Here is a 27,117-nt window from a genome sequence, read left to right on the forward strand (position 1 = left end):
TCACTCGGAGCCCCGGCGCCGCCCCGCGGGGAGGACGGGGCGGAGGGACGGAGGCCGCCGCGCTCGATGGGAAGGGCGGGCCGCGGCGGCAGGGCGCTAATTTTAGGTGAGCCCCGGGGGTGGAGAGGGGCCGGGGGTGGCACGGAGAGGAGCTGCGAGAAGGGCGAAAGGCTTTGGGGAGGCCGCTGGCCCGACCCGACCCGACCCGACATGGCCGCCGCGGGGCTGGCAGTGCTCGGCGTGGGCTGCTGTGCTGTGTGGAAGGCGCCTAGCGGGCTGCTGGCGGCTTCTCGGCCACAGGCAAATGGGAGGGTGTGCGTGTGCTGCACGGCGTTGTGCTGCTCTGGGCGGCACTCTGGCCCACCTGTATGGGTTGGCTGTTGTTTGGGAGTGTGTAATCCTTAGCGAGGAGCTGCATCTGAACGTGCTGAGCGATGGGCTGAGGCCAATGGTATGGCCTGCAACAAGGCCGAGTGGCAGGCCTGCCCTTTGGTCACAGCAGCTCTGCGTATCACTACAGGCCTGGGGATGGAATGCTGCACAGAGGAAAAGGATCTGGGGGTGATAGTTGACAGCCAGCTGAACACAAGCAGTGTGCCAGGTGGCCAAGAAGGCCAGTGGCATCCTGGCTTGTATCAGAAATAGTGCAGCCAGCAGGAGCAGGGAAGTGATTATACCTCTGTACTGAGCAGTGAGCTTCTTGAGTGCTGTGCTCTGTTTTGGATCCCTTGCTACAAGAAAGACAATGAGGCCCTGGAGCATGCCCAGAGAAGGGCAGTGAAGCTGTGAGGGGTCTGGAGCACAAGTCTTATGAGGAGGGGCTGAGGGAGCTGGGATTGTTCAGTCTGGAGAAAAGGAAGCTCAGGGGAGACCTTATTGTCCTCTAAAGCAACCTGAAAATAGGCTGTAGTGAGGTGGGTTTCAGCCTCTTCTCCCGGGCTAGCAAGAGAGCAAGAGGTTATGGAAGGCCTCAGGTTGTGCCAGGGAGGTTCAGGGTGCATATTAGGAAAAAATTTCTACTCTTTATAAGAGCGGTGTGGCGCTGAAATGGGCTGCCCAAGGAGATGTTGGAGTCACTGTCCCTGAAGGTGTTCAAGAAACGTGGATGTGGCATGGTTAGTGGGCATGGTAGTGGTAGGCTGACAGTTGAACTACATGATCTTAGAGGTATTTTCCAACCTTAACAATTCTATGATTTTATGAGTGTATGATAAAACTTGCAGAGACAGGGTAGGTCCTGGAAAATGGGGGGCTGGCTGCAGAGCTGCATGTGTTAAAAAAGAAGGCTCACACTGGGGCCATGTGTGATGGTGTTCTCTGTCATGCTTAGGCTATGTGTGAGAGAAATGGCATGAAATGGCACCAGGAAGAACAAGGAGACAATGTAACAGGTTTTTAACATCAGGGGTTTTTTTTTGTTAGCATTTGAGAATAAGTGTGGTAACAAATACATTGCTGTCTGGTTTTGCAGTTAGCTGTGTTGTACATCAGTTTGGATTCCTCAAGGGTAAGGAGAATGAAGAACTTCCTGCAGGAAGCATAGGCCAACGTGCGGTGTGTGTCAGCCAGAGGAGTTGGGGGCCAGTACAGGCAGCTGAGCAATTCTAAATCTTCCTTATAGAGAAAGATGACCTGTGATGGATGTGTACCTAATGCAATAGGGTAACCTGTCCTAAGTTACTTATTGTAATGCACATTTAATGTGGAATTGAACAAAAGAGATCTGGGGATGGAGCAGAAAAGGAACTGTCGCCTTTAACTTTGTGAAACAGGCATTAAATACATTGAGTGTATGAAATTTGTTTTTGTCATTCAACAACTGCTCTGTGATCGAAGGTTTCGTTTTCAATGACCTTTTGGAATCTATATTAGTCTGGCTAAAATAAAAATGCTTTAGTGGTACCTGTATTTGCATTAAGAGAAGTACGTAACAACAAAACTTATTATCCCTGATGTAATATTGACAATTTTGTAAGGACCAGGCAAAATTTAATTGGCATGGCTTGAGGTAATGTCAGGACCTTGCTGGGAGAGCTGTCCTGGGGCAGTAAGTGAACATACCAGTGAGATGTCATAACACCAGCCTGAACTTTAGTAGCTTCTCCTCATGTCTCAGAGCTGCTACAGCATTCAGAGGCTTGCTGTGGTTAGGCTCATGTCTGAAGCATCTCTGGAGCTTGCATTTTACAAACAGTGCAGTGTGATAGTATAGTAGGTGGGATGCAGAAAAAAACCTCACTGGAGGTGATGGTAGGAAATCCCTGGTGCAGTGAAATGCTGTTGCAACAATGGGAAGGTGCTCCCCCCAGTACTTTGCAAGCTGGAGTGTCCTCTCTTACGTGAGATTTGAGTGGTGTTTGGAAAATGAGTGACTCCGTCTAGCTCAGTAGGATTTCCACAACTTCCTTTTCCACTAGTGGAAGGATATTAGTAAAAGAATCACAGAAGGCTGAGTTCTGAAGGCTGAAATAACAACTGAACGAACCCTCAGAATTTGCAAATTCATCTCAATAGTGAAACATTGGAAAACAGAAACGAAGAGCCAAGAAGAGTACTTAGGAAATCATTGACTGGAGCTAGTATTTTAAGACCTTTCAAAATACATTGCAAAACACTACAGTTGCCTGTAAGCTCTATAAAGAAGGCTCCTATTCACTGATGGCTGTTTTATTACTTCTGTTCTGAAGTTTTTTCAGGCTTCCCTTAGCCCAGGCCTGCAAGCAGTAGGAGCTTGCTGCTGTGAGCTGCCAGTTGCTCTCACACAACCACGTGGTTTGGGGCACGCTGCAGTTGTTCTCTGCCTGCTGGCTCAGGCTCTGGGCTCACCTTTCATGGCTGCCAAGGTCTTTCGTAACCTCTGATCTTTCATAACCCTCAGTGCTAGCCAGTTCCTTGCACACACGTTTTGTAATCTACACACATGCCATGCTTTTCATCCCATTGACTTGCAGTAGACTCATCCCAGGTGAACTTGAAATACCGGTGTTTCTTGGGTCTGAGTTCTTCTGAGCCTGACCTCGGTCTTTCGCAGTTCAGACTTCCTTTCCTGAGACCAAGAGTGTTCAGAGGAGGGGAAAATACATTGCAAAACAGAGCATGGAGTGCATGCAGTCTTTGATTTCCTTTTCTCATAAGCTGTGAAGCCTTTGTGAGTTAAGTGTTAGCTAGCTGGAGGTGATGTCCTCCTTCATTTCCTTTTCTAATGTGTTGCGCAGCATTTCTCTGCTGTCTGTACCACGCAGATCCTGTTTGCAGCCAGCTCTGTCTGCAGTACTGAAAGTAGGGTCATTGAGAAGGGAAGCTGCTGCGACAGAAATTGGTTTACTTACTCCTCAACCATCCTCTTCTTTGACAGTAATTACATGCTGCACTGATGCAATACAATTTGTTGTAGTTTTTGAAGAGAATGAGTGACCTCTTGCAGCTGGCCAGCCAGCACCATGGAGGCTGCAGATGTCTTCAGATACTTTGCAGGTTTGATGGATGATCTCTTAATAGGAAATTAAATGAGAGAGCAAGTGACTAACAGTTTTAATAAAAACGGAGAGGGGGTGAGGAAGTAATCTGTTGGAATTATTAGCCTGATGGCTGTGAGAGAGCATTTCCTTGGCATGACAGCCAGTGGCTTGCTGCACTGTTACGGAAGCACTTCAGCATGATTCCATACAGGTGGTCTTTTTATACAGCATAGGATTATATTGGATTAGTCACATAAAATTGATGTTTACTGTTTCTAGCTCCTTTCTGTGGAACTTTTCCCAGTACTCCACCAAGAATGAAGTTTGAGGCTGACAGTCCTCTGTAAGAGGTAACCCTGATGACAAGCTTTTTATTGTTCAGAGTACTGCAGTGTGGCTGTAGTTTTAGTTTGTCATGTTGCTGAGTAGATTTTATGGCTGGTGAAGAGGATGCTTGGTCCAACTTTTTTTTTTTTTTTTTTTTTTTTTTTTTTCGGTGTTCAAGAAGAGAAGGTACATTATAAAAAGACTTTCTTGCTGGATTCCCATGAAGAACCACACTTGTGCTTGTTCTGCTCCATCAGAAACAAAAAGAAGTTTCCAACAATGGCAGTATTTCACAGAATGCTCATTAGTGACTCCTGTCTGCTGCTCTCAGTGGTGTGTTAATTGTTGCCTGTGTTTCCTTTCTGTTGCTCAGTCATACCCTGACCGCATTTCTCCTCTGTGTCTAGGAGGCCCTGAGGTCACTACTCACAGAGTGCCCTCCACATTCTCCTTCCTGCCACAAATTATCAAAAAGTTAGTCTCAAGCCGAATTTGACCTTCAGATCTGTTCTGGGAGTTTGATAATGTGAAACTTAAGATTTTTGGCTTCAAAATCTGATAGATTATAGCAAAATGGTGTCCTTCAGTGTTTTCTAGAATTTTCAAACTGGCTCCAATTCAAATCCAATCCAATCAGGTCCTTGTGTTTGATATACAGAAAATCGTATGATTTGACTTTGGATCTGAATTCTGAACTTTATAGTTTATAACTCTCTTCCACAGTTATGCTAGGGCTCAGCATAGCCAGGTTGCTTCCTGTTTAAAGGAAGGATCCTGAATGCAAACTGGATTTCTGCTTTCAGATCAAAGCTCAAACTGAAACTCCCCCGTGTTGGCCATTTGGTTCAAGATTGTTCCAGGATTTTTCAGCAGGCATTTATCCGTGAGATTGACAGGGCTGGTTGCGCCAGAGAATGTAATGTCTAGAAAGAATGTGTGAATGTTTCAGTCTCCCACACGGAAAGGGACTCAGGAGCCATCTTTGTTACAGCTGGTAGATGAAAGAGGGATTCATTTGAGGCAGATGAAATTTTTATGTGCTTTCACAAAGGCATCTAGATTTTCACAGGAGAGTTTAATTCCTGGAAAATCTCCTGAGAATAGTAGGTCTTGCTGAGAGTCAGAATGACATATGCTGCCCTCTAATCTGTCTGGAAAAAAAAGCTGTGCCTGGAGTTATTATGGGGTTGCATCAAGTAATCCCGCGCTCAGAGATTTTCTGACAAATTCAATCAATGATTTTGGTGCACATGTAGCTGAAAAAAGTGCTATGGGTCACATTCCTGCTGCTTGGCAATAAGTAGCAGGCTCAACACACCAGTAGAATCAATGACATTTTCATTTGTGTGTGCCAGCATGAAATGTGTCTCTGCATACAAAGCTGTTAGAAACAAAAATGCAAGGAAAAAAAAAAGTGTTCAACAAACTGCTTGAATAGTTACATAGGGAAATGCTCCTGCTGTAATTGCAGTGACAAGTAAGTGTTTTTAATGGCACTTTATATTGTCGCTGACACAGACAAGTTTGTTAAAAGTCACGTTGTTAATCTTTCTGGAAAATGAATGTGTTTCTTAATTAAGCACAGAAAATATATTTCTTGTTTGTATATCCATGCATGCTTACATATTTTGATTTTTTTGATGCTCCAATATCTGATATCTTGTGCTACACAGCTTTGGGTTATTTTAGCAAATTTATTGAACATCCTTAATTTGGAAGCATGGATGCTTATTCTGAAGTGGAGCCACCCAAGATCAAGTACCACTTTTGAAAATGATTGTCATGTGCACGATAAAACCTTCAAATGGCTTTTCCAAGAGTTTGAAAATACAAGTATTTTTTTCTTGTTGTTTGATTCAATGTTACTATTGTAACATAATGTGTTATTGTAACTGTGTTACTATTCCATCTGAATATATCACTGTTATCTTTCCGGCTTGTGATCTATTATACACTTTCTCTTTTTGCCAGCAGCTATTGTAGCCGCTTACTTTATAGTTTACATAGTACTAAATCTCAGTGCTGATTAGAGTATTGGTTTTGTTGCTGTGCGCCTCTGGGACAAGATGATTTGCCAAGGGCCTGAAGAATTAGTGGAGTAGTTCAGCTGCTCCTGGAGTTGTGGAACCTGTGAAGAAATCCTCACAGACTGGCCTGGCAGCTGAGAATGAGTACACCATTCCATCCCATGCATTCTGGGGATTGCTTCCTGCCTAGTAGCTTGTGTGTGGATCTCATGTGCTGTGGCTTTTACTTTGTGTCTGAACCCAAGGCTAAGTGTGAGGAGTTGGCCAAGCCCGGGATGGGCTGATCCAGGGCAGTGGAGGGGATGGGAGCTGCTGAATGCCTCTCTACAAAGAGGAGTTCAGTGGAAAAGGAACTGGGGGTCCTGGTGGGCAGCAGGTTGGCCATGAGCCAGCACTGTGCCCTTGTGGTCAAAGCCATGGGGATCCTGGGGTGCATTAACAAGAGCCTGGCCAGCAGGTTGAGGGAAGCGATCCTCCTCTGTTCTGGCCTGGTGAGGACACATCTGGAGCCCTGTGTCCAATTCTGGGCTCCCTGGTTGAAAAAGGACAGGGATCTCCTGGAAGGAGTCCAGTGGGTGGTGACAAAGATGGTGGAGGCCTGGAGCATCTCCTGTAGGAGGGCCCACTTAGGGACCTGGGGTGCTCAGTCTGGAGAAGAGAAGGCTGAGGAGGAATCTCATCACTGTTAAAATATCTAGAGTATGGGAATTAAGTCAGTGGGAGTGGACTCTTCGATGACTAGCAGCAACTGCAACACAGGAGGTTCCCAGGGAAGAACTTTGCAGTGAGGGTGACAGAGCGCTGAGAACAGGCTGCCCAGAAAGGCTGTGGAGTCTCCTTCTCCTTCTCTCTTCCTTGAGACGGAGACGTCTCAAACCTAACTGGGCTCATTCCTGTGCGCCCCCTGCAGGGAGCTGCTTCGGCAAGGGCGGGCTTCCTCGGCGGCGGGGCGGGAGCCGTCGCGCCTGCGCCTAGCGTGTGTAGGGCGGGGGCGGCCGGCGGCGGGCTGGGCTCAGCCCCGGGGCCGCCATGGCGCTGTCCTCCGTGCACCGCTGCTTGCAAGTGAGTCGGGCCCGGGCTCTTCGCTTCGAGGCCTTGCGCTGACCGAGCGTGAGGTGATAGCGTCGGTTGGACTCCATAGCCTGTGCGCCTGGCCGCCGCTGTTGCGTTCGGGCGGTGGGTGAGGTGATTGGCGTGGCTGTGCCCGCGAGGGGTTCACGATGGACGCGGTAAAACCTGCAGGAGGGAATTATAGCCTGAAACGTCATCCTGTCCGTTAATACGTTATCTGAAAGTGTAGCGCCGTCCCTCCTTTTTGGTTCTTTCGCTTTTCAGCTCGGTGCCGAAAACGAGCAATTACTCAGGAAGCTGAAAAAGCTACAAACAAAGAATAAGGAGCTGGAAAAGGACTTGGCTCAGATTCAGGGAGAAGGGCGGCAGCGGCAGTTAGCACGTGGTGATGTCACCAGCAGGGAGTAAGAATTCATTCTCAAACTGATCTCTCTTTTTCTGTGTGTGTGTGTGTGTGTCTGAAAGAGCGTAGCATTTCAGGACTTGTCCATCGTTATCCCCCAGGCACACCAAGTCTTATCTATCCTTCCTATGGTGAGGATGGGAGGATGCTGGGGGCAGAGAAAGAATGGCTGGGGTGATTTGGATGAAGTTGTCACTGTTATACCAAAGTAAACACTTCTGATATCACTGGGTAACAGCCCCGTGCCAGCTGTGCCAAACCATAAGAGCTCAAGAGGGTTTTGCCTCCAGACGGAGGTGAGAGACTTCAGTTGCATCATTTAAAAGATGCTCAAGCGATTGCTCACCACCTCCCTGAGAACCTGAGAAACTGTAGTTGTAAAGCTTCAAGAAGCGTCCTGCCAGCATTTACTTTAGCGTTTTTGCACAGTTTTCAAGTTCAAGTTTGGTGTTTTCATGATCCTGCCTGAAAACTTTCATTGTAAAATCAAACTGAAAAGGAGCTTAAACTTTTATTTTTCTGTTGTTTTGTATGAGCCAATTAAAATTGTAAAATCTAATATTATTAAGCTGTTGTGTTTCTTTTGATGAAGCGTTCAGATTCAAACAGACACGCACGTATGGCGTAAGGGTGGATACAGCAAGAATCTTAATCTAGAGGGTGAAAGTGCCAGGTGAGTTCTTGGAAACTGATTCTTCAGCAAATTAAACATATGCTTCTCTCTACAGTAGAATGTATTCTGCGTGGCTGAGTCAAATGTTTCCATGACAAATCTTTCATTGAGAAAAATCAAATTAAAACGCTCAGTCATGCACATGTGCATGTGCGTGTTTTATTTATACACACATATACTGCACAAGTGACTTCTTAGGTAGATTTTTAATAACCTGCAATTATACAATTTCCTTTTTTAAGAGGAAATTGTAAATGGCTCATTTTTTTATGTATATAAAACGTATAGGCTAATAGTTTTTTCAGTATGAGTCACATGATGAGTGGTTCTATATTCCAATCTTAATTCACTTGAGAAGTGAGCTGCTATTAACTGGAGTTTGCCAGTTAATGTTAAAAATAAATTTTTGTAACTGCTTTTTTTTTTTTTTTTGGTTTTTTTTTGGATGCAAAAGGTATAATTGCGTTTTAAGAAAATGCATAGTGAAAAATTTCAGCAATTAGGCATTGTTATATAAAATGTTGGTCAAGCCCTATCTAACTTGGTTTTGAAGTAGGCTGCTCCATTCTTTCAAAAGCTTTTGTCCATTTACAGGAATAGATTCTGGTCTGTGCATCTTATGTAGATAGTAGAAGCCCCTGCTGCTGGGGATTCACACGCACTGTTTCTAGTGTTTAGGTGGCCTGTATTTTTTTTTTTTTTTAATTGTCTTTAGTATAATTACCTTACAGCATACCAGCCTCTTGTCAACTATGTAGGGTGGCTGGGTGTCTAGCTCTGGGCTCGGACTGTGTGATTTTGGTTCAAGATACTTGAATTATTCTTAGACACAAATGCTGGCCCTGTATTGTGTTAAGTTGTGCATCTGCAACTAACTTCACTTGTATCATCAGTTTGTTTGTTATTTACAGAGCTTTTCTGTGCTAGTATCACTTATCCTGTTTGTGATGCTGTCATAACATAGTATGAATGTCAGCTCTTATCCTAATTCTTAATAAAATAGGGAAAAATATTTGTTGATGTTCATCAGTTGTTTCATGAATCTGGTATTTGTACACTGAATGCTATGGAATACCATGGGAAATTAGTGCAGCAGATCTCGATGCAAGGCAATATCAAAGAGAAATGTAATGTTAACTGTTCAAGTCTGTTAATTTAACATGGATTTTAGATAGGTTTTTGCTCACTTGCACTCACTGTGCCATAGATTTCACTCAGTCATACTTACAAGCAGTGAGGTGTGTGTGTTTAAGTGTTGTGGCCAGGATTGCTTGGGAGCAACATGGAGAGGTGGGGATGCTGCATTTCGAGTTCTCATTGTGTCTCTTGGGTTCTTGATGGGTGTCAAGAGCCAAACTCGTTCATATCCTTTAGTAGTTGTCTCATTGTCATTCCTATTATGCTATTTTTGATTTAAGCCAACAGGTGGCTCAGCACCACACAGTTGTTCGCTTGTTCCCCCTCCTTCCTAGTGGGACAGGGGAGAGAATCAGGGAGGAGAGGGAGAAAAAAAAAACAAAACAAAAAAACCCAAACAAACAAAAAAAACCAGGACTTGTGAGTTGAGATAAAAACTATTTACTAAGATAGATAAGATAGAGAAAAGGAAAATAGTTATGACTATATGTGTGTGTGTGTAAATGTATATAACAAGATGCACAAGCGATTGCTCACCACCTCCCTGACCAATGCTCAGCTAGCCCCCTGGCAGTGGAAGAGAGCCAAAAGAGCACCCAGCCCCTTCATAACTCATTCCACTTCATGTCGTATGGCATGGAATATCCCTTTGGCCAGTTTAAGTCAGCTGTCCTAATTCTGTTCCTTCCCAGCTCCTTGGGCCCTTTGTTGCCAAAGGCCTTGGCTCTGTACAACACTAATTGGCAGCAACTATAAACATCAGTTTGTTATCAGCATTTTTTTCTCCTAGAATTAAAACATAGCATCATACCAGACATTCTGAAGAAAACAATTCCGTCCTGGGTGAAACTGAGACAGGGCAACAAATGACAGATGTGATAAATTGCAAACTTGCTGCTGCCCTCCTGTTCTGGGTCTTTCCCTCAGCGGGTTGTTTGTACTGAGTGTGGCCATCTGGGCTGGTGAGAAGCACTGAGTCCTTGGCCTGTGTGATAGTGGTTCTTTGCATTGATGCAGACAGTTCTTTTCTCTCTCACTTTGCAATTTCTGCAGTGCTTTCTGTGTTGCTGATCAAACTTCATTTGTAACAATCTTAATATTTCCATTACAAGTCTACAGTAAAAATACTACCCAAAGGATTCATTTGGGACATGTATGGTACCTTTATGATAAAGCTTGTTTTGTTGGCGTTCGTATTTTATTGCAATTTATACATTTCTTCTGTTTTAGACTACTACAGCTGTATAGTAATCTACAAAAATGTTACGTTAAGGAAATGAAAACAAACCAGGAACAAAGTGAAACAATTAGAAACCTCACTGTAAGTAGAGCTTGTAGGAGATGGTATCAAATAGCCAAACATAAGCTCTTTGGTAGACTGAAAAATCATTCTTAGGTTTGCAGCATGGGTTTTGCAAAGTTTTTTTTTGTTTGTTTTTGTACTCATTGTTTCTTCCATTTCCCGTGCCATTGGGATAATGGGAAGTAGTCTGTGTTCAGTTTGGAGGTGAACCATGTCCCTGCTATGTCTGTAACTTGTTCTCCTCTTTTGTTGCTTGTTTCTTTTCTCATCTATCTGCCTCTCCTACCAACTGTATATGCATTCTTCCCTCTTTTCTCTCTGCTGTGATATTTTTCTGTATGTGTTGTGAGCCGATTTATTTCAGGAGCCCAGCAGCAAGCTAACCAAAAAGAGCGAGTATTTTTCAGACAGCAAGATCTTCTGGCTTGCTGTACATGAGAATAGCATTAACTGAAGCAAAGGTTTGGTTGTGTGCTCAGGAGTGGCCTAAGAAGCTGCTTCAAGTGGGTTTTGCCTCTTCAGCCATTTAGTAGCATTGTGGCTGGCCAGTATAATGAAATTTTACCTAGGAGTTTGTGAACGTGTGCTTCCTTTGCATTTTGAATGTTTGTTATGACTGGATTATGTCTGCCTTTCGTAAAAGCTGGGAACTGCTGCCATGAGTGTATTGTGGGGAAAGGTTTGGTATGTCTGTGCATCTTTGTGCATGAACAGTTTCGCTTTGTTGGCTGTGTGCTCAGTTACATATCTCTTAAAAACATTTCTGAGGTGTGCAGATCTTCAGTTGCTGCATTTTTCCTCTCCTTTCAGACACTTCTAGATGAACATACCTTTAATTGAGTGGTTGAAGGCTCTAGGTTTGCGTTCAGGATAAATTTCCATTCATACTCAGTTGAACTATTTTTCTGCTATGCATTTTAAAATAAATTTTGGTCTCTTGACAGATGAAAATTTGTGAGCTAGAGCACAGTCTTCAAGAGCAGAAGCAAAGGATTGAGCAATTGGAACGTAATAAAGTTTTGTGGAAAACTCACGCTGTTTCTGGGAAAAGAAGTCGAACCCTAGGGGGAGAAATAGTGTCTCACAGAGACACATCTGGAAAGGAGGAGTCGTGCTGCAGTAAATACATAGGTAATGGTATAGTTCATTTCAATGATGCTCCTTTTACTATGATCACCAGAGGGGATGAGTTTAGTTTCTGATCTGTAGGCACTCTCCAATTATTTCTTACACTGCAGCATCTAAAATGCTGCCATTTTAATATTGTATCTGTCAATCCAGTTCTGCACTATAATCATGGGCATGAATGTGTGGTGCATTCACTAGTATTCATTATTTATTCCAGTAAACTTCGTTTGTACAAAACTTAGTAGCTACATCCTTTGGCTTTTAGGCAGCAATTCACAAGAGAAACTGTTTTTAGCCATAACACATGCAATAAATCCATCCAGTGTTGGTTTGTGCATGTCTTCCTCATGAATCTAAAGCTATGAGGTACAGTTCTGTTCCTCTTCAAAGCATTATTAAAAAAAAAATAAGTTGAAGAGGTCATGTACATATAATTTCTGAGGAAGTGATCAACAGCTGCTGATGTGACCCTTTCTGAAGTCAGAAAATGGTAATCAAGCTGTGATGCAGCTGTTTTGCAACTTCTTTTGAAAGGAAAAATCCCCACATTCTAGGAATCGGTTCAAAAATGCCCAATTTGCAGATTCTGATGCCTTTTCTAGCAGCTGGGGGTGAACTGGGCTAATTCTTGAGAATAAGTCACTGTAAGAAAAAGATAACTTGGAAAAGCTGAAGCATGATTTTCTAATAGCAAAAATGCAGGCAGCTCTTTAGCTGCGGTCTGATTCATGTGAGGGGGAGGCTGACTGTGATGGCTAAAGTCTGTATTTTGTTATTTGAATATAGAGCTGTTGCTAAAGGAGATTAAAAAGCTGAAGAAAGAAAATGAAAAGTTGTCTGAGGAAAGGAGAGCACTAAGGAAGGAATTAGCTGGATTAGACAAGGTAATTTCTTATAGGACCTGTTCTTATAAGAGCAGGTTATTTTTGAAAAATAAACTTTTCTATCTTGGCTTTTAGCAAGCAAAATACATTAAAAAAACCAGTGTATGCCATTCTGAAAAAGAAATGAATGACTCCTTGAAATACTCATATCCTGCAATACTGCTTGGCTGACCAAGAAGAATAATTATGATTTTTTTTCTTTTTACTTTAAAATTGTGAATTTTCTTGTAGATGCTTTTTTTAATGGCTCAACAGTTTAATTTCCACCAAGTGTGATTCTTTGTCTTCTGTTGTTACAAGGTAAAAATTACAAGTGCTGGTAACTGAAACTGTGTCTGTGGCAGAACTGTGACCTTTGGAGGGTCATGAAGGGCTTGTGGCAGGTTGTCTCTGCAGTTATCAAAGAAGAGTGAAAGGTTGATAATTCTTGAATTGATATGGGAAGGTGGAGAGACCCTACTTAGCTGTAGAGGATTCAGTTTAATATTACTGGTCTAAGATTTTATTTTCAGCATAAGACATGCTTTAGTTGTTCTAAAAACAAATAATGTTTGTTCACTTTCATTACAGAGGTAGCGATAAAACCTGGTGCTAATTCATTAGATATGAAATGAGTAGAGCATTGAGCCTGGATAGGTTCTAGATTCCCCTTGCTTGGAAGTCAGGGACAGCTCATAACTGAAAGTTTCTTCTTTCAGAAGAAGAAAATACTGCTCTGAAGTTATGGACTCATTTTTTTGGTAGTTTTAAGTCACTGTGCTTACTTAGGATGTATGTAGCTATTCCTTTTTTTTTTTTTTTTTTAAAAAAAAAAAAGTCAAGAAGCAGAAGAAGGTGTCAAATGTAAGTAGATAACAGTGTTAGTTTGGTAGGTAGGACTTTGCAGGTTTGGTGAAATGAAGTTTTGATTGCTTATATTCTGTTTACAGTCCTTGGGTTTTCCAACACCTTTTGACTTTGCTTACAGAGCATCTGAACTGCTCAATAGACTTGAGCTGTAGAAGTTGAACAAGAAATAGTTTCATCTGAGCTGAAAGCTATTAGTATTGTAATAGCTGAAGTTTATTTTTATGAAGCTGAACTGATCTAGTTAAGTACAGATAGAAGTACTTGTTAAGTTATGTACTGTAATAACAAAAGGACTGCTGTGAGGAAGTGAATCCTATGGGCTGCTGTTCACCAGGACTAGTTCTTATGGCTTGCTTACTGAGCTGTTTCTGTGTTTTTTGCAGCCTCACATACTGCTCTTCTTCATTCCCAGCTTTCTTGCAAATTGCTTTTGTCTGATCAAGCTGAATCTGTTGGATGATGTTATCCATTTAGTGATCTATCTTAGTGCATCATAGATCTGTCCACTCCTAGTGCAGTCATCAATAACAGATCTGAAACAGCCATTCATTAACATGATGAAGCTGTACTGAAGGTTCTAAACTGACCCTAGCAATTTATAACGAAGTTCACGGATCAAAGAAATGTAGATCCTTCCATCTCTAAATGTTGCATCTGTTTTTCCACCTTAAACTCTTCGTTATTGTCGTGTTCAAATGCTAACATTAGTATTGATAGTTGGCTCTCCTTACATCTCTTCTTGCCTATTTTCCCCTTTTATAGTCTTACTCCTTTAGTTTCTTCCAAGTCAATGGCATGCTTTCTACTGCTGGCTGACGGTTTCAGATCTCATGGAAACCTTTCTTTTTCACTCTTCTCTGTATTTTTATTTCAGATATCCTTTGAACTTAGGTTGTTTCCATGTTCTGTTCCTGTGTTGCTGTATTTTTGCACGGGAGAGTCTGTGACAGTGACATTATTTCCTTGTCAATTTTGGATTGCCATTTCCTATCTTTCTGACAAGCCAACTTTTTTTTTTCTTCCTTCTATTCGTGTCTCTTGTATCTTTCCCATTATCAGTCTCTATTTCAGGCTCTGAAGTAACTTAAATTGTGCTTGCGTTCCCTCTCAGGGCAAAGCTTTTAAACTATTACACATGACTATAGTGGATGTGTGCTGTGTTTGCCGAACTTGGCCCTAACCTAATTACAACAGAAAGTGTCTGAACGTGGGAACAAGAGAAACCCTGACCAGCTGTTATGGAGAATATCTTCAAAGAAACTGAGGTGATTATTTTTGGGTTTTTCTAGGAGTTTTTCCAAGAGATAGAAGATCTAAAGCGCGCCGTGCAGGAATCTGTGAAACTGAATAATCAGTATGAGAAGTGCTTGAAACAAATAAGTGTAATCTTTGGACTTCCTTTTACAGCACATTTGTAACTGCTGATAATCCAATGGCAAGTAGGTTTTCTACTTTTTTTTTTTTTTTTATACTACAAATTTGAAATGTAGTGCCACATTCTGATACAGTTAGGAAATCAGTAATATCAGCTCAGTGTAGGAAGCTGTTCTGAAGTGTTTTTGTATTTTATGCATTTGATTTTGTACGTCTGGTTTTTAAATAAACTGTGGTCTGCATAACTTCAGCTGAGTTCTCCGAGCTCTCTTTCACACTCATAAAATGCACCAATTGCAGCTGTGGTTGTGGGTGTTTGTGGGAAAATCAAATCTTTGTGTTTCAGTTCGAAGAATTTCCCAATATGGCATTTCCTGTAAGTAAAACATACATATAAAAAACCAAACCAACAAAAGACCTTGTATGTATATAAAAACCATGTAAAGACTGGCATTCTCCTGATGGACTCTATATGTGTATTTACATTTCTGGGCAGCCTGGTCTAGTGGTTGGCGACCCTGCCCACAGCAGGAGGGTTGAAACCTGCTTTGCAGGAGGTAAGCAACCTGCTTTGGCAGGGGGGTTGGTCTCGATGATCTCTAGAGGTCCCTTCCAACCCCTACAATTCTGTGATTCTGTGAAACTAGATGATCTTTGAGGTCCTTTTCAACCCAGGCCATTCTATGATTGTATATATTTAACTCATCAGAAGCTCTTATTTGATTGAAGAGTGAGGATTGCTACTACTCCAGTATCTGAAGCACTGATAGGGATTGAGTGCTGAGAGTTAGAGCATACAAGGTAGAAGTGTCGCGTTGCTTTGGAGAGAGAGGCTGAGAAAAAGCTTGGAATGCAAAGAGAGAACTCAGTTGTGCATTTCAAGAGGGAAAACTTGGACGTTGGAACCTCAACTTGTTTGTAACTGTTATGCTTTGAAGCACATATAGACCTTGAGTTATATTCTCTGAAGGTTGAATGCTGTAACTTCGTGACATGCAATGGAAAAAGTGAGTGAAAATTTGAGTTCATCATGAGGATAGAAGCACTATGCTTATTTATACCCTCAAGCAGCTTCTTCAGTGTAATAACAACACAGAGACTATCACACTGTGATAGTTTGATAGTGTAAATTAATAATTTGGCTTAAAAGAATATGAGGTATTTAGGGTTACGTGCTCACTAAGTTAGAGACAGGATAAAGCTCCGAGTTCCTTGCTTCCTGGTCTGTCTGCGCAGCATTGTATCTTGCTTCATCCTTACCTCGCTTGTAAATAAAAGCTGGATAACCAGCTGAAAAATCTTGATCTCGCCTTCGTGACGACCTCAGGAAACTTTAAAAATCATTCTTGCATTGGTCACTGCCATGTATTTCCATCTATTTAGAGAAGCAACAGTGAGAAATCCCTCAGTCTCTTCTGCTGGCACAGCTCTGTGAGCCCTGGTGACAGCGTGTGTTTTGGTCCAACCTAAACGACTGGCCTTGTGAGAAGGAGGAGCGGCAGCGCTGCACAGCGCCGTGTTGCACCACAGCTCCATCTTGCAGTGCATCTGTGGTCCCACAGTGCTATTTTTGGCCCTTCCGTCATGTGTGACAGAGAGAACAGCTTTCTTCCGTGTGGCCTCTGCTTGTCGGTGCCCGTATGTGAGGCTGGGACAACTGGTGCACGCGCTGCCATTTGGTGTGCAGAGATGCGTGGCTGTGAGCACACGGCGCAGGCGGGATGTGAGCAGCTGTCGGCTTGCAGGCTGCAGGGGAGGTAGGAGAGCGACACGGGCAATGCAGATGGGTGTTCTGTTGCAGGAGCTGTTTTTCAGCTGGTTCTATCTCAGATATTTTGGTTTCTCTTCTGATCTTTCACTGGAAGTGTAGGATGCAGATGGGAGACCTTTGGGCATCTTCCCCACTCGGTAAATGGCTCCCAGAACGCTAACAGCCAGCAGCAGGAAGGCAGGAGAGTGAGTGTGCACACACTGGGAACTGGTGTGTGGGCAGCTTCTGAAGAGCTTGGATGTGTGAAAAATGGCATAACAAAAATCCAGAGAACACGTTGGTATCGGTAGCGAAGTGACAGGTTATATTAGTGCTAAGCTTTGTGTGGGCTGTGGATAAGGAGAGTCGTGTGATTTTTCATTTTTATCTTATTTTTTACATGCCTAATGCAAGCGTATAAGCTTGCTAGCATTTTCTGTTCAATTCGGTACTGTTTTTCTTGGGAGTGGAGACTGTTTAGGACTACTACAGACTACTTAGCAAGTTACAGGGTAGGTACAGTTTGTGCAGGGTGAGTTTACCTACTTTTGTGCTTGTTGCTGTGTATGTTGGATGGACATTTTTGCTGTAACCCTGCCTCGCTGTGAGATGCACAAACAAGATCTCACTGATTTTTGCGTTGCTAGTTGAAATGCAGACAAGATTTGTATTAAGTTAACCAGCCTTTATTTGTGGCTCCTCTGTTTTGTGGAACTGAGATGTCTGGCCAGTAGCTTTGTCACATAGATAGAACTGGATTATAAACCTTTATAAATTAGATCACCTTTAAGGTCACCTAGTTCCAAACCCCTGCTGTAGGGAGGGACACCTCCCATGTACCACGTTGCTCAAAGTCCCATCCATCTTACCACTAGGGTGCAATTTTGCTGTTGTAATAAGTGGAATAGGGGAATACGACAAGACTTTCTGTGGGTTTCTGTACAAGTTTGTTGTTAAGGGTGTGAGTAGCACCTTGATAGCTACCTGGAGTCCCTGCTACTCTGTTGGTTGTTGGCTTTTACAAAGTGGTCTGTCTGATGCAGACTGAAGACCTGGGAAGTTGTGTTGGGCCCTGGCTGATTGCCCTTAGTAGGGCTGCTCTCACTGCCCTCTCTCTTGTGATGCTCTTTTCTGCTACATATTGACACGTGAGAGATTGCTGTAGTCTTGAGAAGTAGAACTATGAAAGTGTGTGTGTTTCTTCCTTAAGCCAGAAGCACTGAATTTCTCTTAAATGCCTGTATGCAAGTGAAATGATCCTTGAGTCCTGCTACAGTTGTGGATTATGGGAGTGAAGGTGGTCATTTGGATGAGCCTTCAAAAGGTGTAAAATAAAATTATAGTTTTAAAGGGAGTGAATTCCTTGTTTGAGTTACAAGCTATCCAGGGTGGAAGAAGTTAGGAAACACAATGTGTTCACTAACTTAGGCTCATTTTCCCACATTTCACTTGTCTGGGAATAGTAAATTGTTTTTGTCCATGTGTATGTGTTGGCTGATGGTTGGACTTGATGAATTTTGCTGGTGTTTTCTATCCTAAACAATTGTATGATTGTGTGTATGTATATTTATACTTACTATCCCAAGGACTTCACACAAATGAGAAATGAGCACTGTTGGCCTTCCACAGCACCTTTTCAGAGGGATTTTGAGTATTTTATTTTCTATTTTCTCCGCAGGGATTTTATGCTGATATGAAACCTCTCGGCCCTCTGAACAAATCCTACTGTCCTCACCTCAGAGAGTAGAACTTAGCCACTGGGAAAGACTTCTGTGCTGATACTGCAATGCTGAGTCCCAGCTTGACCAGTGTGAAGAGCTGTCCTTTGAAGAAGAGGATCTATTTCCTGCTGAAACTCGTGTGCTTTGTCAGCTCTGTGCTGGTATTTTGTGAATTTTTCATTTATTACATGGTAATTTTTCAATGTCGATGGCCGGATGTGAAAGGTGGGGCTCACACAGGTAATGAAGAGACCTCAACTTCAGTCCTGAAGGCCATGTTTTTAGCTGATACTCACCTGCTTGGTGAAATCAAAGGACATTGGCTGGATAAACTACGAAGGTAGTAATTTAATTTTTGGCATGATCTCTATCCTGTCTTTAGTTTTTAATGGTAATTAATGGAGCCTCATAACTTTGATGCTTCAACATTTAATCCATTTAACTGCAGAGAAAAGGAAGCTGAGAGATATTTACAGTAGAAAAATGGGTGGCAAAATCATATCTAAAATCAAAGGTAACCCAATCATGACTACTGCATAAAGCTGTATTTTTGTTGTTGTTGTTTTGGTTAAAAAAAAAAAGCTGAAAAAGTACTGATTCTATCATGATATGAACCTTATGAACTTTTGTTGAAGAAATAATAGTGTAGTAAAATTAATTCATTAATTTACTATTCTAATAAATAGTTGTTTAATGGAATTGCAGTAGCAATAAACCAACTTGACATTCCTTTTTGCATGATTTCATTCTGATCTTATTGCCGTGGAATTACCCATACCAGGTAGGAGGTACCTACAGCACTTAAACTTGATTTCTGAGTATTTAAATGCAATTTCCTGGCAACATTCTCAGCATGGAGGAGCCATCTTCCCATTCCTGAAAGTCTATGTTCATGTATCTGCAGTGGGGGATGTAGAAGTTATGCATTGATGACCAGGTGCATGTTTTCCCTCTAGGGAATGGCAAATGGAGAGATCTTTCCAAACTGCTTTGTGGTTACTGCAGCCAGATATTGTTTTTATTCTGGGAGATGTCTTTGATGAAGGAAAATGGGACTCACCTCAGGTATGACATGAACAGCTCTCTTGTTTCAAAAAATGAGGATTTCTTGAAGGAAATGGATGGCAGAAGGAAACAGACTAGGTATGCAAGGCTTTGTTTTATGTTACTACAGTTTTCCTACTCGTAGAAGTTTGTAGTGTTTTAGATACGAATTGATGTGTTGTGATTCTCCTTCATTTTTAGTAATATCTTGGCACTTTCCACCTGATAAAGAACATAGGAAACGTGAGCATTTTACTGAGTGCATGCTTCTGTATTATACACTTGTAGTTCCTCCTATCCCTCCCATGTTGTGGAACAGCATTAGTTTCTTCATTTTCTTTCTGCAGGCATGGGCAGATGATGTCAGGAGATTTCAGAAAATGTTTAAGTATCCAGTTAGTACTGAGCTGGTGGTTATTGTTGGGAATCACGACATCGGGTTTCATTATGAGTAAGTCCTTTTGGTGCAAGAGATACACCAGTGCCAAGAATGAAATGTCAGCATGCATGCAGTAACGGGTTTTGTGTCTGGATGACTTTCTGTGTTCATGTAAAATACTTTTGATCAAATGAGATGGCATTGTAAGTTAGAGCAAGATCTTAACAAGTACCTGCATCACACAGTGTACCATAAGAATTCGTTTTAGTACAGGTTTCATAGAATTAGAGCAGTTAGAAGGGATCTCTGGATATCATCCAGCCCAACCCCCTGCTAATGCAAGGTCCCTGCAGCAGGGCACATAGGAAGGAGTCCAAAAGGGTTTTGAGTACTTCCAGAGAAGAAGACCGTGACCTCTCTGAGCAGCTGTTCCAGCACTCCATCACCCTCACAGTAAATAAGTAATTAAGTAAATAAGCTTAGATGGAAGATTTTTGCATTCAGTTTTGTGCGTGTTGTTCTGTCCCTGGGCACCACTGAAATGAGCCTGGCCCCATCCACTTGTCTCCTGCCCTATGGATGTTTGTAAGCGTTGATAAGATCCCCTCTCACTCTTCATTTTTCCAGGCTGAACAGCCCTGGGTCTGTTTTCTCATAGGGGAGATACTGCAGGCTCCTAGTCATCTTTGTAGCCCTCTGCTGGACTCTGTCTAGAAGTTGTGTCTTTCTTGGGGAACTGGGGAGCCCAGACCTGGACACAGGTCTCCAGACGTGGCTTTGCTGGGGCAGAGCAAAGGGGCTTTATCAGCTCCCTTGACCTGCTGGCCACACTCTTTAATATGAGCCGGGATCCCGTTGGCTCCTTGGCCACAAGGACACACTGCTGGCCCATGGCCAACCTGCTGGCCACCAGGATCCCCAGCTCCTTTCTGGCTACTTTTGTGCTTCTTAGAGCATATGCAACGTTGTTCAGGGCTCACTTCTCTGCGTTGGCAGAGAAGTCTTGAAGTTTCTTTTCCTTGTGTTGGGCTTCATAGTCTGCAAAGTGCTCGGCCTAAGCATATTCCTTTCCCATCTTCTTTTGCCCTGTGCTCTCCTGGGACGTCTGTGACTGGGACAGAACACAGCGCTGTCAGTGTCTGGGTGTCCCTGTGCTTGCTGGATGAATACGTGCTCTAAGTAACTCAGCAGCAAGCTGTGGGAATGGCTTAAAAATTGCAAAGCAGCTCTGTCAGATTATTTAAGCATTGATTATATTATTATTTATTATTATATACCATTATTTATCTACAATGCCAGTCTCTTACCTCAGTTGTATTTTTATTCTGTGTTGCAGAACGACCACTTACAAGGTCCATCGATTTGAAAAAGTTTTCAACTTTACTTCAGGAAAGCTAATAACTCGAAAAGGAACAAAGTGAGTGTGTATATATATATGTATATATGTATATAAATGTTCTGCCCAGCTGTTAGTGGAATAAGAGAATGAGAACTGGAATTGAATTGCTAGGTAGGGGAATGCTTCACTTAAATCTGATTATTGTTACTTTTACTTCATACCTAGCTTGTGTTTGGGGTGACACACATACTTAGATCTGGAGGGCAGCTTTTGCTCTAAGCTTGGTCAATTTTCTTTCAAATGGAAAAGTACTGAGGAGTCGGAATGACATTCTTAGGTTTGTATTTGTACTTCCTCGCAGCTGGTAATGACCCATGGCTGTAAACAGAGCAGAATAGGAGTTGGGAAAGAAACAACCAACTCCCGTGCTTGCAAGCTGAAAGTTTCATTAATTTTAATAACTTCTTTGGTCCTTGTCTGAGGAATTTGGGAACACAGCAAGTGTTTGGCCACAGGTTCCCCACACGGTGGGGTCATGCAGTCTCTGTTTAGGCTGAGGCCCTGAGCACAGAGCTTGGTGCCAGAGCTGTTATTGGGTGCGTGCTCTTCGGTTGCTGTTATGTACCATGCAAGAGTCTGGTGAGAGAGAGCAGTAGTGGGAGTGTGACAAAGCATTTCTCTTTAAACCTAAAGTGCTACAGGAAGGGAAGAGCCACTGCTGCTCTGCATTTGGCAGCATGTTAGGAGGTTATCATCACTTATGGGAGTATAAGACCCAGAAAGAAGGAGGTTGCCCTGCTTAATTAATTAAACAGACGTTTAGAATATACCAAACAGGTCTAGCAGTGGTCTTGTTTTTCCCCAGGAAGATCTACGAGCTTCGTGAATGCTCCTGTTTATTATATAGATGTAGGGTCCTACAGATACGTACTCCACATCAGTTCAGGAATGTCTCTGCATCTCCTTTCATATAACAGCACAGCAGGATTCCGGCTTTCAGTGGCAGACAGGCTGTGTGTCTGCTCTCCTACTAACCGAGTGCTGCATTCTGCGAGGCTGCGTGGTATGAACCTGTGTGCTGGAGGCAGGCAGCCAGATGCAGTGCTGTGAGGCTTTTCAGTTGTTCTGAAGGAATGGAACATCAAAAACATGTTTCTGTTGCCTGAAATGAGTGCAGAGAGAGAAGCAAAGTTCTCCTTTCTCTCAAAACTCAGTTTGGTTGACTTGTAACATTTCACTCAAATACTGCTCCGGTATCTATTACAGTCATTAAGATGGAGTAAACATAGAATACAGCAGCCAGTATATGGTGCAACCTAATTAACGACTGATTAGGAAGCAGCCTACAAGACAGGCCAGTAGCTACAGGATGGATACTTGAAAAGGATTTGCGACACGTGACATCAGAAGCTGCAATGTTCTGCAGTTTTGCTCAGCTGTGTCCCATTTTGGAACCCTTGCATTTGATCAAATAAGGCTTATTCTCATGTGCATGAGCAGCAAACACCTTCCTGTCCTTACCACCACTCCCTCTCAGCCCACGGCGTGGTGTTTTCCAGCTTTGTCCTCGTGAACAGCGTGGCCATGGAGGGCGATGGCTGCACCCTGTGCCGCACTGCAGAGGCGAAGCTGGTGGCGCTTTCTCACAGACTGAACTGCTCCCAGCAGGTAAGATCTGCTGAAGACATGGTGATAGCCAGCAGCCTGCCTGCTGCGCTGGAAATGTCCATGCTGTAGCAGCAGTAAAGGTGTAGCGAAGGCTGTTGTCTGAAATAAACCTACTCCCATTCCTGCTGTAACGTGTTAGCAGAGCTCTCCTCATTTATCATCTTAGCCTGTTAATGGTGCTCACTTCCTCGTTATTGCTGTCAGCTAACAGAAACTGCTTTCTTCTGATCAAATAAGCCATGCATTTCGATTTTTGCTCTGTATATCCTATTGTACTTCTCTGATTCTGCTCTGATCCTGCCTGGTTAGTCTGGTAATGTTTCAGTGGTATTATTTCATCAAATCCAGTTGCTTGCTTCATCCCTTTTCACCCTCTCATAGGAGACAATGCCAGGTGGGCGGCATCATATGCTGCATTGATAGTCTGAAACCATTTCCCAGTGGAAGAACTGCCTAATCCTAAATGCTGCATCTCAGGCTGCCTTCAATCTCTTGTGACTCCTTGTCAGTGGGAGCCTGTGGTTGCTTTCCACAGGAAAGCATTTGAATATCTTGAATATCTTGACTATCTTCAGGAAGAGTGTAGCTCAATTCACACCATGTTGTGAACGGGAAAGCAGAGCTTTCCCTGTATACCTGCAGCAGTCTCTTAGAAGTTGGTGCAGTATTAAAACACCGTACTCTGAGCAGGTACTGCTTTTCTCAAGGAAGGAAACAAAACAACTGAAAAATCCAATACCTCAACCTGTAGCTGTTGTGTAAATCCCTTCCCCACCTCTTTGGTACACAGAGGTGAGGACAGTATATATGGATTGATTTTATTCATAGGAACTGAACCATCCCGAGAAGAGGTGCAGCAATGCAGAAAAGCCTCCAGCTTCACAACCAATCCTTCTGCAGGTGAACTGGGGATGGGTGAGGCAGCGTGTCAGTGTGCTTCGGGTATTTATGACCTTTCTAGAAAGGCCGTGTCATTGACAACTCGTCCTCGCTTTGCATTTCACTCAGCATTACCCTCTCTATCGGAAAAATGATGCAGAATGCAGTGGAGAAGATGCTGCCTCTCCGGAGGAGAAGGCCATCCCATTTAAAGAGAAGTACGATGTGCTGTCTCAGGAAGCATCACAAAAGGTTTTCTCTATCGGCAGCTTGAGTATCGGTGGGTGGGTGGGTGGGTTGGAGAGTGGCCTGGGTCCCTGGCAACCTACTGGCTTGGACATTCTGGAAAGGGCAAACGTTTGCTGAAATGAACTGCCCTTTGTGGCTCCTGCTTACTGTGGCCTCTTGGAGGCTGCTGAGTAGAGCTGTGGATCATCTCTTGAGGGTCAGCGTGATCTGGGCCTCGATTCTGCATGTGGTAAGTGCAGGTGCTCTTAAGCGTGCTGTGCCACTGTTATCCTAGGGTAGCGTTCTGTAGTTTATATAATGTGGCTATTAATGGCAAACCTAGCAGAAAGCCCCTGTTTGACAGCACTGCTGCAGGAGTAACTGCAAGAACATGTAAACTTGCTGTACGCCCCAAAGCTGTGTTGGTGTTTATCTCCTGCTGCATAAACATCTTCACTCAAGATGGGCAGTACAGGGTTCTCCCATGGATGAGAACACCCAGTTGTTTTGTTAAAATGGTGTTTCTATCTGCAATGCTGGGAGCATGCTGTTAGCTTCGTTTTTCTGATCTGTGTGGATAGAAAAAGCAGTATTTGGGTCTTCTCTGGAGATATTCAAGACCTGCAAGGATGCTTTCCTGCGCAGCCTACTGTAGGGAACCTGCTTTAGCAGGGGCTTGGACTCCATAAAAAGGGGCCCGTTCCAACCCCTGTGATTCTATGACTGTGATATCGCACTGCCAACATAAACCTAATGGAAAACAGAAGTTGATCCAAAACACTCCTTCAGATTGCCAGAATTCCCACATTTTCCTTCTGTCAGAAGAAGAAACGGGCCGTGCGTGCGGTTCCCTTTTAGTTACGGCTTACTGCTGTGCTTTTCCATTGCGCACTGCAGCTGCTGTGGTGGTTCCATCCCCGCCTGATTCTCAGCGGGCACACGCACAGCGCCTGCCAAGTGCTGCACGCGGGGGGGATCCCGGAGATCAGCGTCCCGTCGTTCAGTTGGAGGAATAGAAACAACCCTAGTTTCATCATGGTAAGTTTTTAATTATTATCTTTTTTTTATTTTTGTCAGAGAACTCTCATAAATAAATCAACATGGCAGTCAGCTATATTTTAAAACTGATTCTACCTGTAAAAACAAAAAATAAAAAAAACTGCCTACCCACCCGACCCACTCTGTACACTGCGTCCACTTTATAAAGCACATCTGTGGGAGCCACGTTCTCTGTGGTACAAAGCAATGCTGTTAAAGACCTAATCAGTATCTGGGTACAAGCATCTGACATTTGCTTATGAAGAGGGCGCGTTGTAAACTGTTGACTTGTAAGAAAGAATCAGTATTGTGCACCAAACAGTAGAAAGGCTCACGTTACTCAGCTGATTTACCCACTCTAAACAAAGACCATTGCCACCCTGAACTTTCACGTGGTGGTGGTGGCCTTCAGCCTCGGGCACGGATCACTTCACACAGGGAAAGCGTTGCCTGCGTGCCCGTGGGCCGCCTCTTCGCGTCCAGTCTGCATTCATGCAGCGTTGGTTCTGCTTGCGCAGGCAGTTCCAGTGCTCAGTATATCATCAGAGGTAAATCAACACATTCCCCAGGAGAGAAAGAAAACAGAACTCTGAGAAATGTGGAGTAAGCACCAAAACCTGCACTCTGTTTATGGAGTATTCTGTGACTAAGGGGGCAAATCCCTTTAAGGTATTTTTCACTGATGAGTTTAGGCTCCTTAATACACAGATAACCCCAACCTTGCAATTCATTTTATGCTGTTAATCTTTCTTGTTGAAAATTAGTTGTGTTTATTCCGTATTCCTGAGAGCAGCTGCCTTCAAACTGTGTATGCTCTCTGTACATGCCAGACAAAACAAGAGGTTGGCCAGTTCAAGCAGCATCCTCCTTGCTATGGTTTTAGCTCAGCCTCAGGCTGCTGTAAACTTGAATTAGATTTCAAGCCAAAACCCAACAAAGTTCTCAGTTGTTTAAGTTGTGTAGGCAATTTGGATTAGCCAACGTGTGTTTTGCAGTGTGTAGTGGGTAGAAGGAGGGCCTGGGGTGAGGAAGGGGCACATTCACAAAGTCTAACTTGAGCCCAGGAAGGCTGCCTCCGGGTTGCTTCCCTGCAGCTGGAGTTTGGCTTCTGAAGGCTGAGCTGAGGAGGAGCTCAGCTCCCTGGTTTCTCTCGCTGAGAAGCAGGCAGCTTGGTGCCTGGGCTGAAGATGGCTGCTGGCTGCTCCAGTTAGCGCCCAGCACTGCCACTACAGACTCTTCAGCCCCCTGGAGAAGGCACTGGTACTGGGAGCTGGCCCTAACCCTCTGCACCCAACACAGAACTTGGGAGCTGCAGGTCTGCCCGCTCTGGTGCAACTCCTGCTGTGGGACCCACTGTAAGAGCGCAGTGACACTGTCTTTCTTTTCCAGGGCAGCATAACACCAACTGACTTCTCCCTCCACAAATGCTTCCTTCCACGTGAGAGCAGAGTCTTCGCTATATACTGGGCAGCAGGAGCCCTGCTCGTCGTCCTGGTGCTAGCTCATTTTCAGCTTCTCACTCCACCATTTTATTTTGCTCAGCGTTTAATCAGTAAGCATAAAGCAGCATGAAGAGCCAGACATCTGCATTCAGTCACTGAAATACCAAAGCTGAGAACAGTCAAACATCAGACTATATTCATGCCAGCAAATGACCTAAATTTGATTGCTAGTCTGAAGGCAGGTTGCATTTACACATACCATAGAAGTCCTATACAGCTGATATGACTACTACAGGATAAATAATTAACTGAAATGAACGTTCCATGCTGTACAAAAATACTGTATTCTACAATCAAATGAGTCCTTTTCCTGCTATAATTTTTGTATCAAATATGTATATTAAAAGTGTAACTGTACATTATGTAAATCCTGTTGCCTCATCACTTGTCTGCACTAGTGTCACACCCTGGAGAGGCTCAGTGCTGCAAACTGGAAACGTTTCTCTCTTTTATTGCTGCGTGGCCCTTCTACTGTCACACGTCTATTTGGTAGGGTCAGGCAGAAGCAAGAGACATCGGCACTGAGAGATGCAGATTTCCATAACCTTTTTAGAATGTCCTACGCGAGGGACAAGAAACCTTGCAGTTCCTGTCACACAGAACTATTGGATGGCTACCGTTTAGCATCTACCAGACAGCAACACGAAGAAGCCTCGCAGATCCAGTTTGCTGGTACAACACCTGAAACCTGCTTAAAACAAAAGTAGGTTGACACCTCAAGCTGCTATTTTTAAAAAGATGTGCTATGATGGGCTTAAAAAAGAGGGCCCTATTGCATCCCAGAGATCTGTGCGGTGAGGGGCCCTCCGGCTGCCGCTCTGCAAGGAGGAAGGTCAACTACAGCTGCAGTAACATTGTCCTGTGCCTCAGCCCCCAGCCGCAGGCAGGCGCTAGGGGCAGCGCCTCCTGTTGCAGGCTCCGGCAGGGCTGCCGGC

General features: G+C 43.6%; 2 protein-coding genes across 9 annotated transcripts; both read left to right on the forward strand.

Annotated features, from left to right (window-relative positions):
* Positions 1–4: 4 nt before the first annotated feature.
* MPPE1 (metallophosphoesterase 1) lies at positions 5–26,544 on the forward strand. 7 transcript variants are annotated; one of them, XM_052704620.1, is made up of 10 exons: positions 7–106; positions 18,063–18,445; positions 19,062–19,170; positions 19,497–19,600; positions 20,865–20,945; positions 22,427–22,535; positions 23,364–23,435; positions 23,544–23,666; positions 24,540–24,680; positions 26,070–26,544. In XM_052704620.1, exons 2-10 carry the CDS (start codon positions 18,171–18,173, stop codon positions 26,250–26,252), a joined length of 1,197 nt encoding a protein of 398 aa, XP_052560580.1. In that variant the 5' UTR covers positions 7–106; positions 18,063–18,170; the 3' UTR covers positions 26,253–26,544. The 7 variants fall into 7 exon arrangements, with proteins under 7 accessions (XP_052560585.1, XP_052560584.1, XP_052560580.1 ...); XM_052704623.1 differs by lacking the exon at positions 7–106 and adding an exon at positions 14,423–14,525; XM_052704621.1 differs by lacking the exon at positions 7–106 and adding an exon at positions 14,532–14,699.
* Positions 6,776–14,344, forward strand: LOC128091463 (uncharacterized). 2 transcript variants are annotated; one of them, XM_052704630.1, is made up of 7 exons: positions 6,776–6,874; positions 7,148–7,287; positions 7,879–7,959; positions 10,327–10,417; positions 11,344–11,530; positions 12,314–12,411; positions 14,135–14,344. In XM_052704630.1, exons 1-7 carry the CDS (start codon positions 6,842–6,844, stop codon positions 14,336–14,338), a joined length of 834 nt encoding a protein of 277 aa, XP_052560590.1. In that variant the 5' UTR covers positions 6,776–6,841; the 3' UTR covers positions 14,339–14,344. The 2 variants fall into 2 exon arrangements, with proteins under 2 accessions (XP_052560590.1, XP_052560591.1); XM_052704631.1 differs by lacking the exon at positions 7,879–7,959.
* Positions 26,545–27,117: the final 573 nt, after the last annotated feature.

Source organism: Tympanuchus pallidicinctus, unplaced genomic scaffold (assembly GCF_026119805.1).
Source record: "Tympanuchus pallidicinctus isolate F22 unplaced genomic scaffold, pur_lepc_1.0 scaffold5, whole genome shotgun sequence".
NCBI lineage: Eukaryota > Metazoa > Chordata > Aves > Galliformes > Phasianidae > Tympanuchus > Tympanuchus pallidicinctus.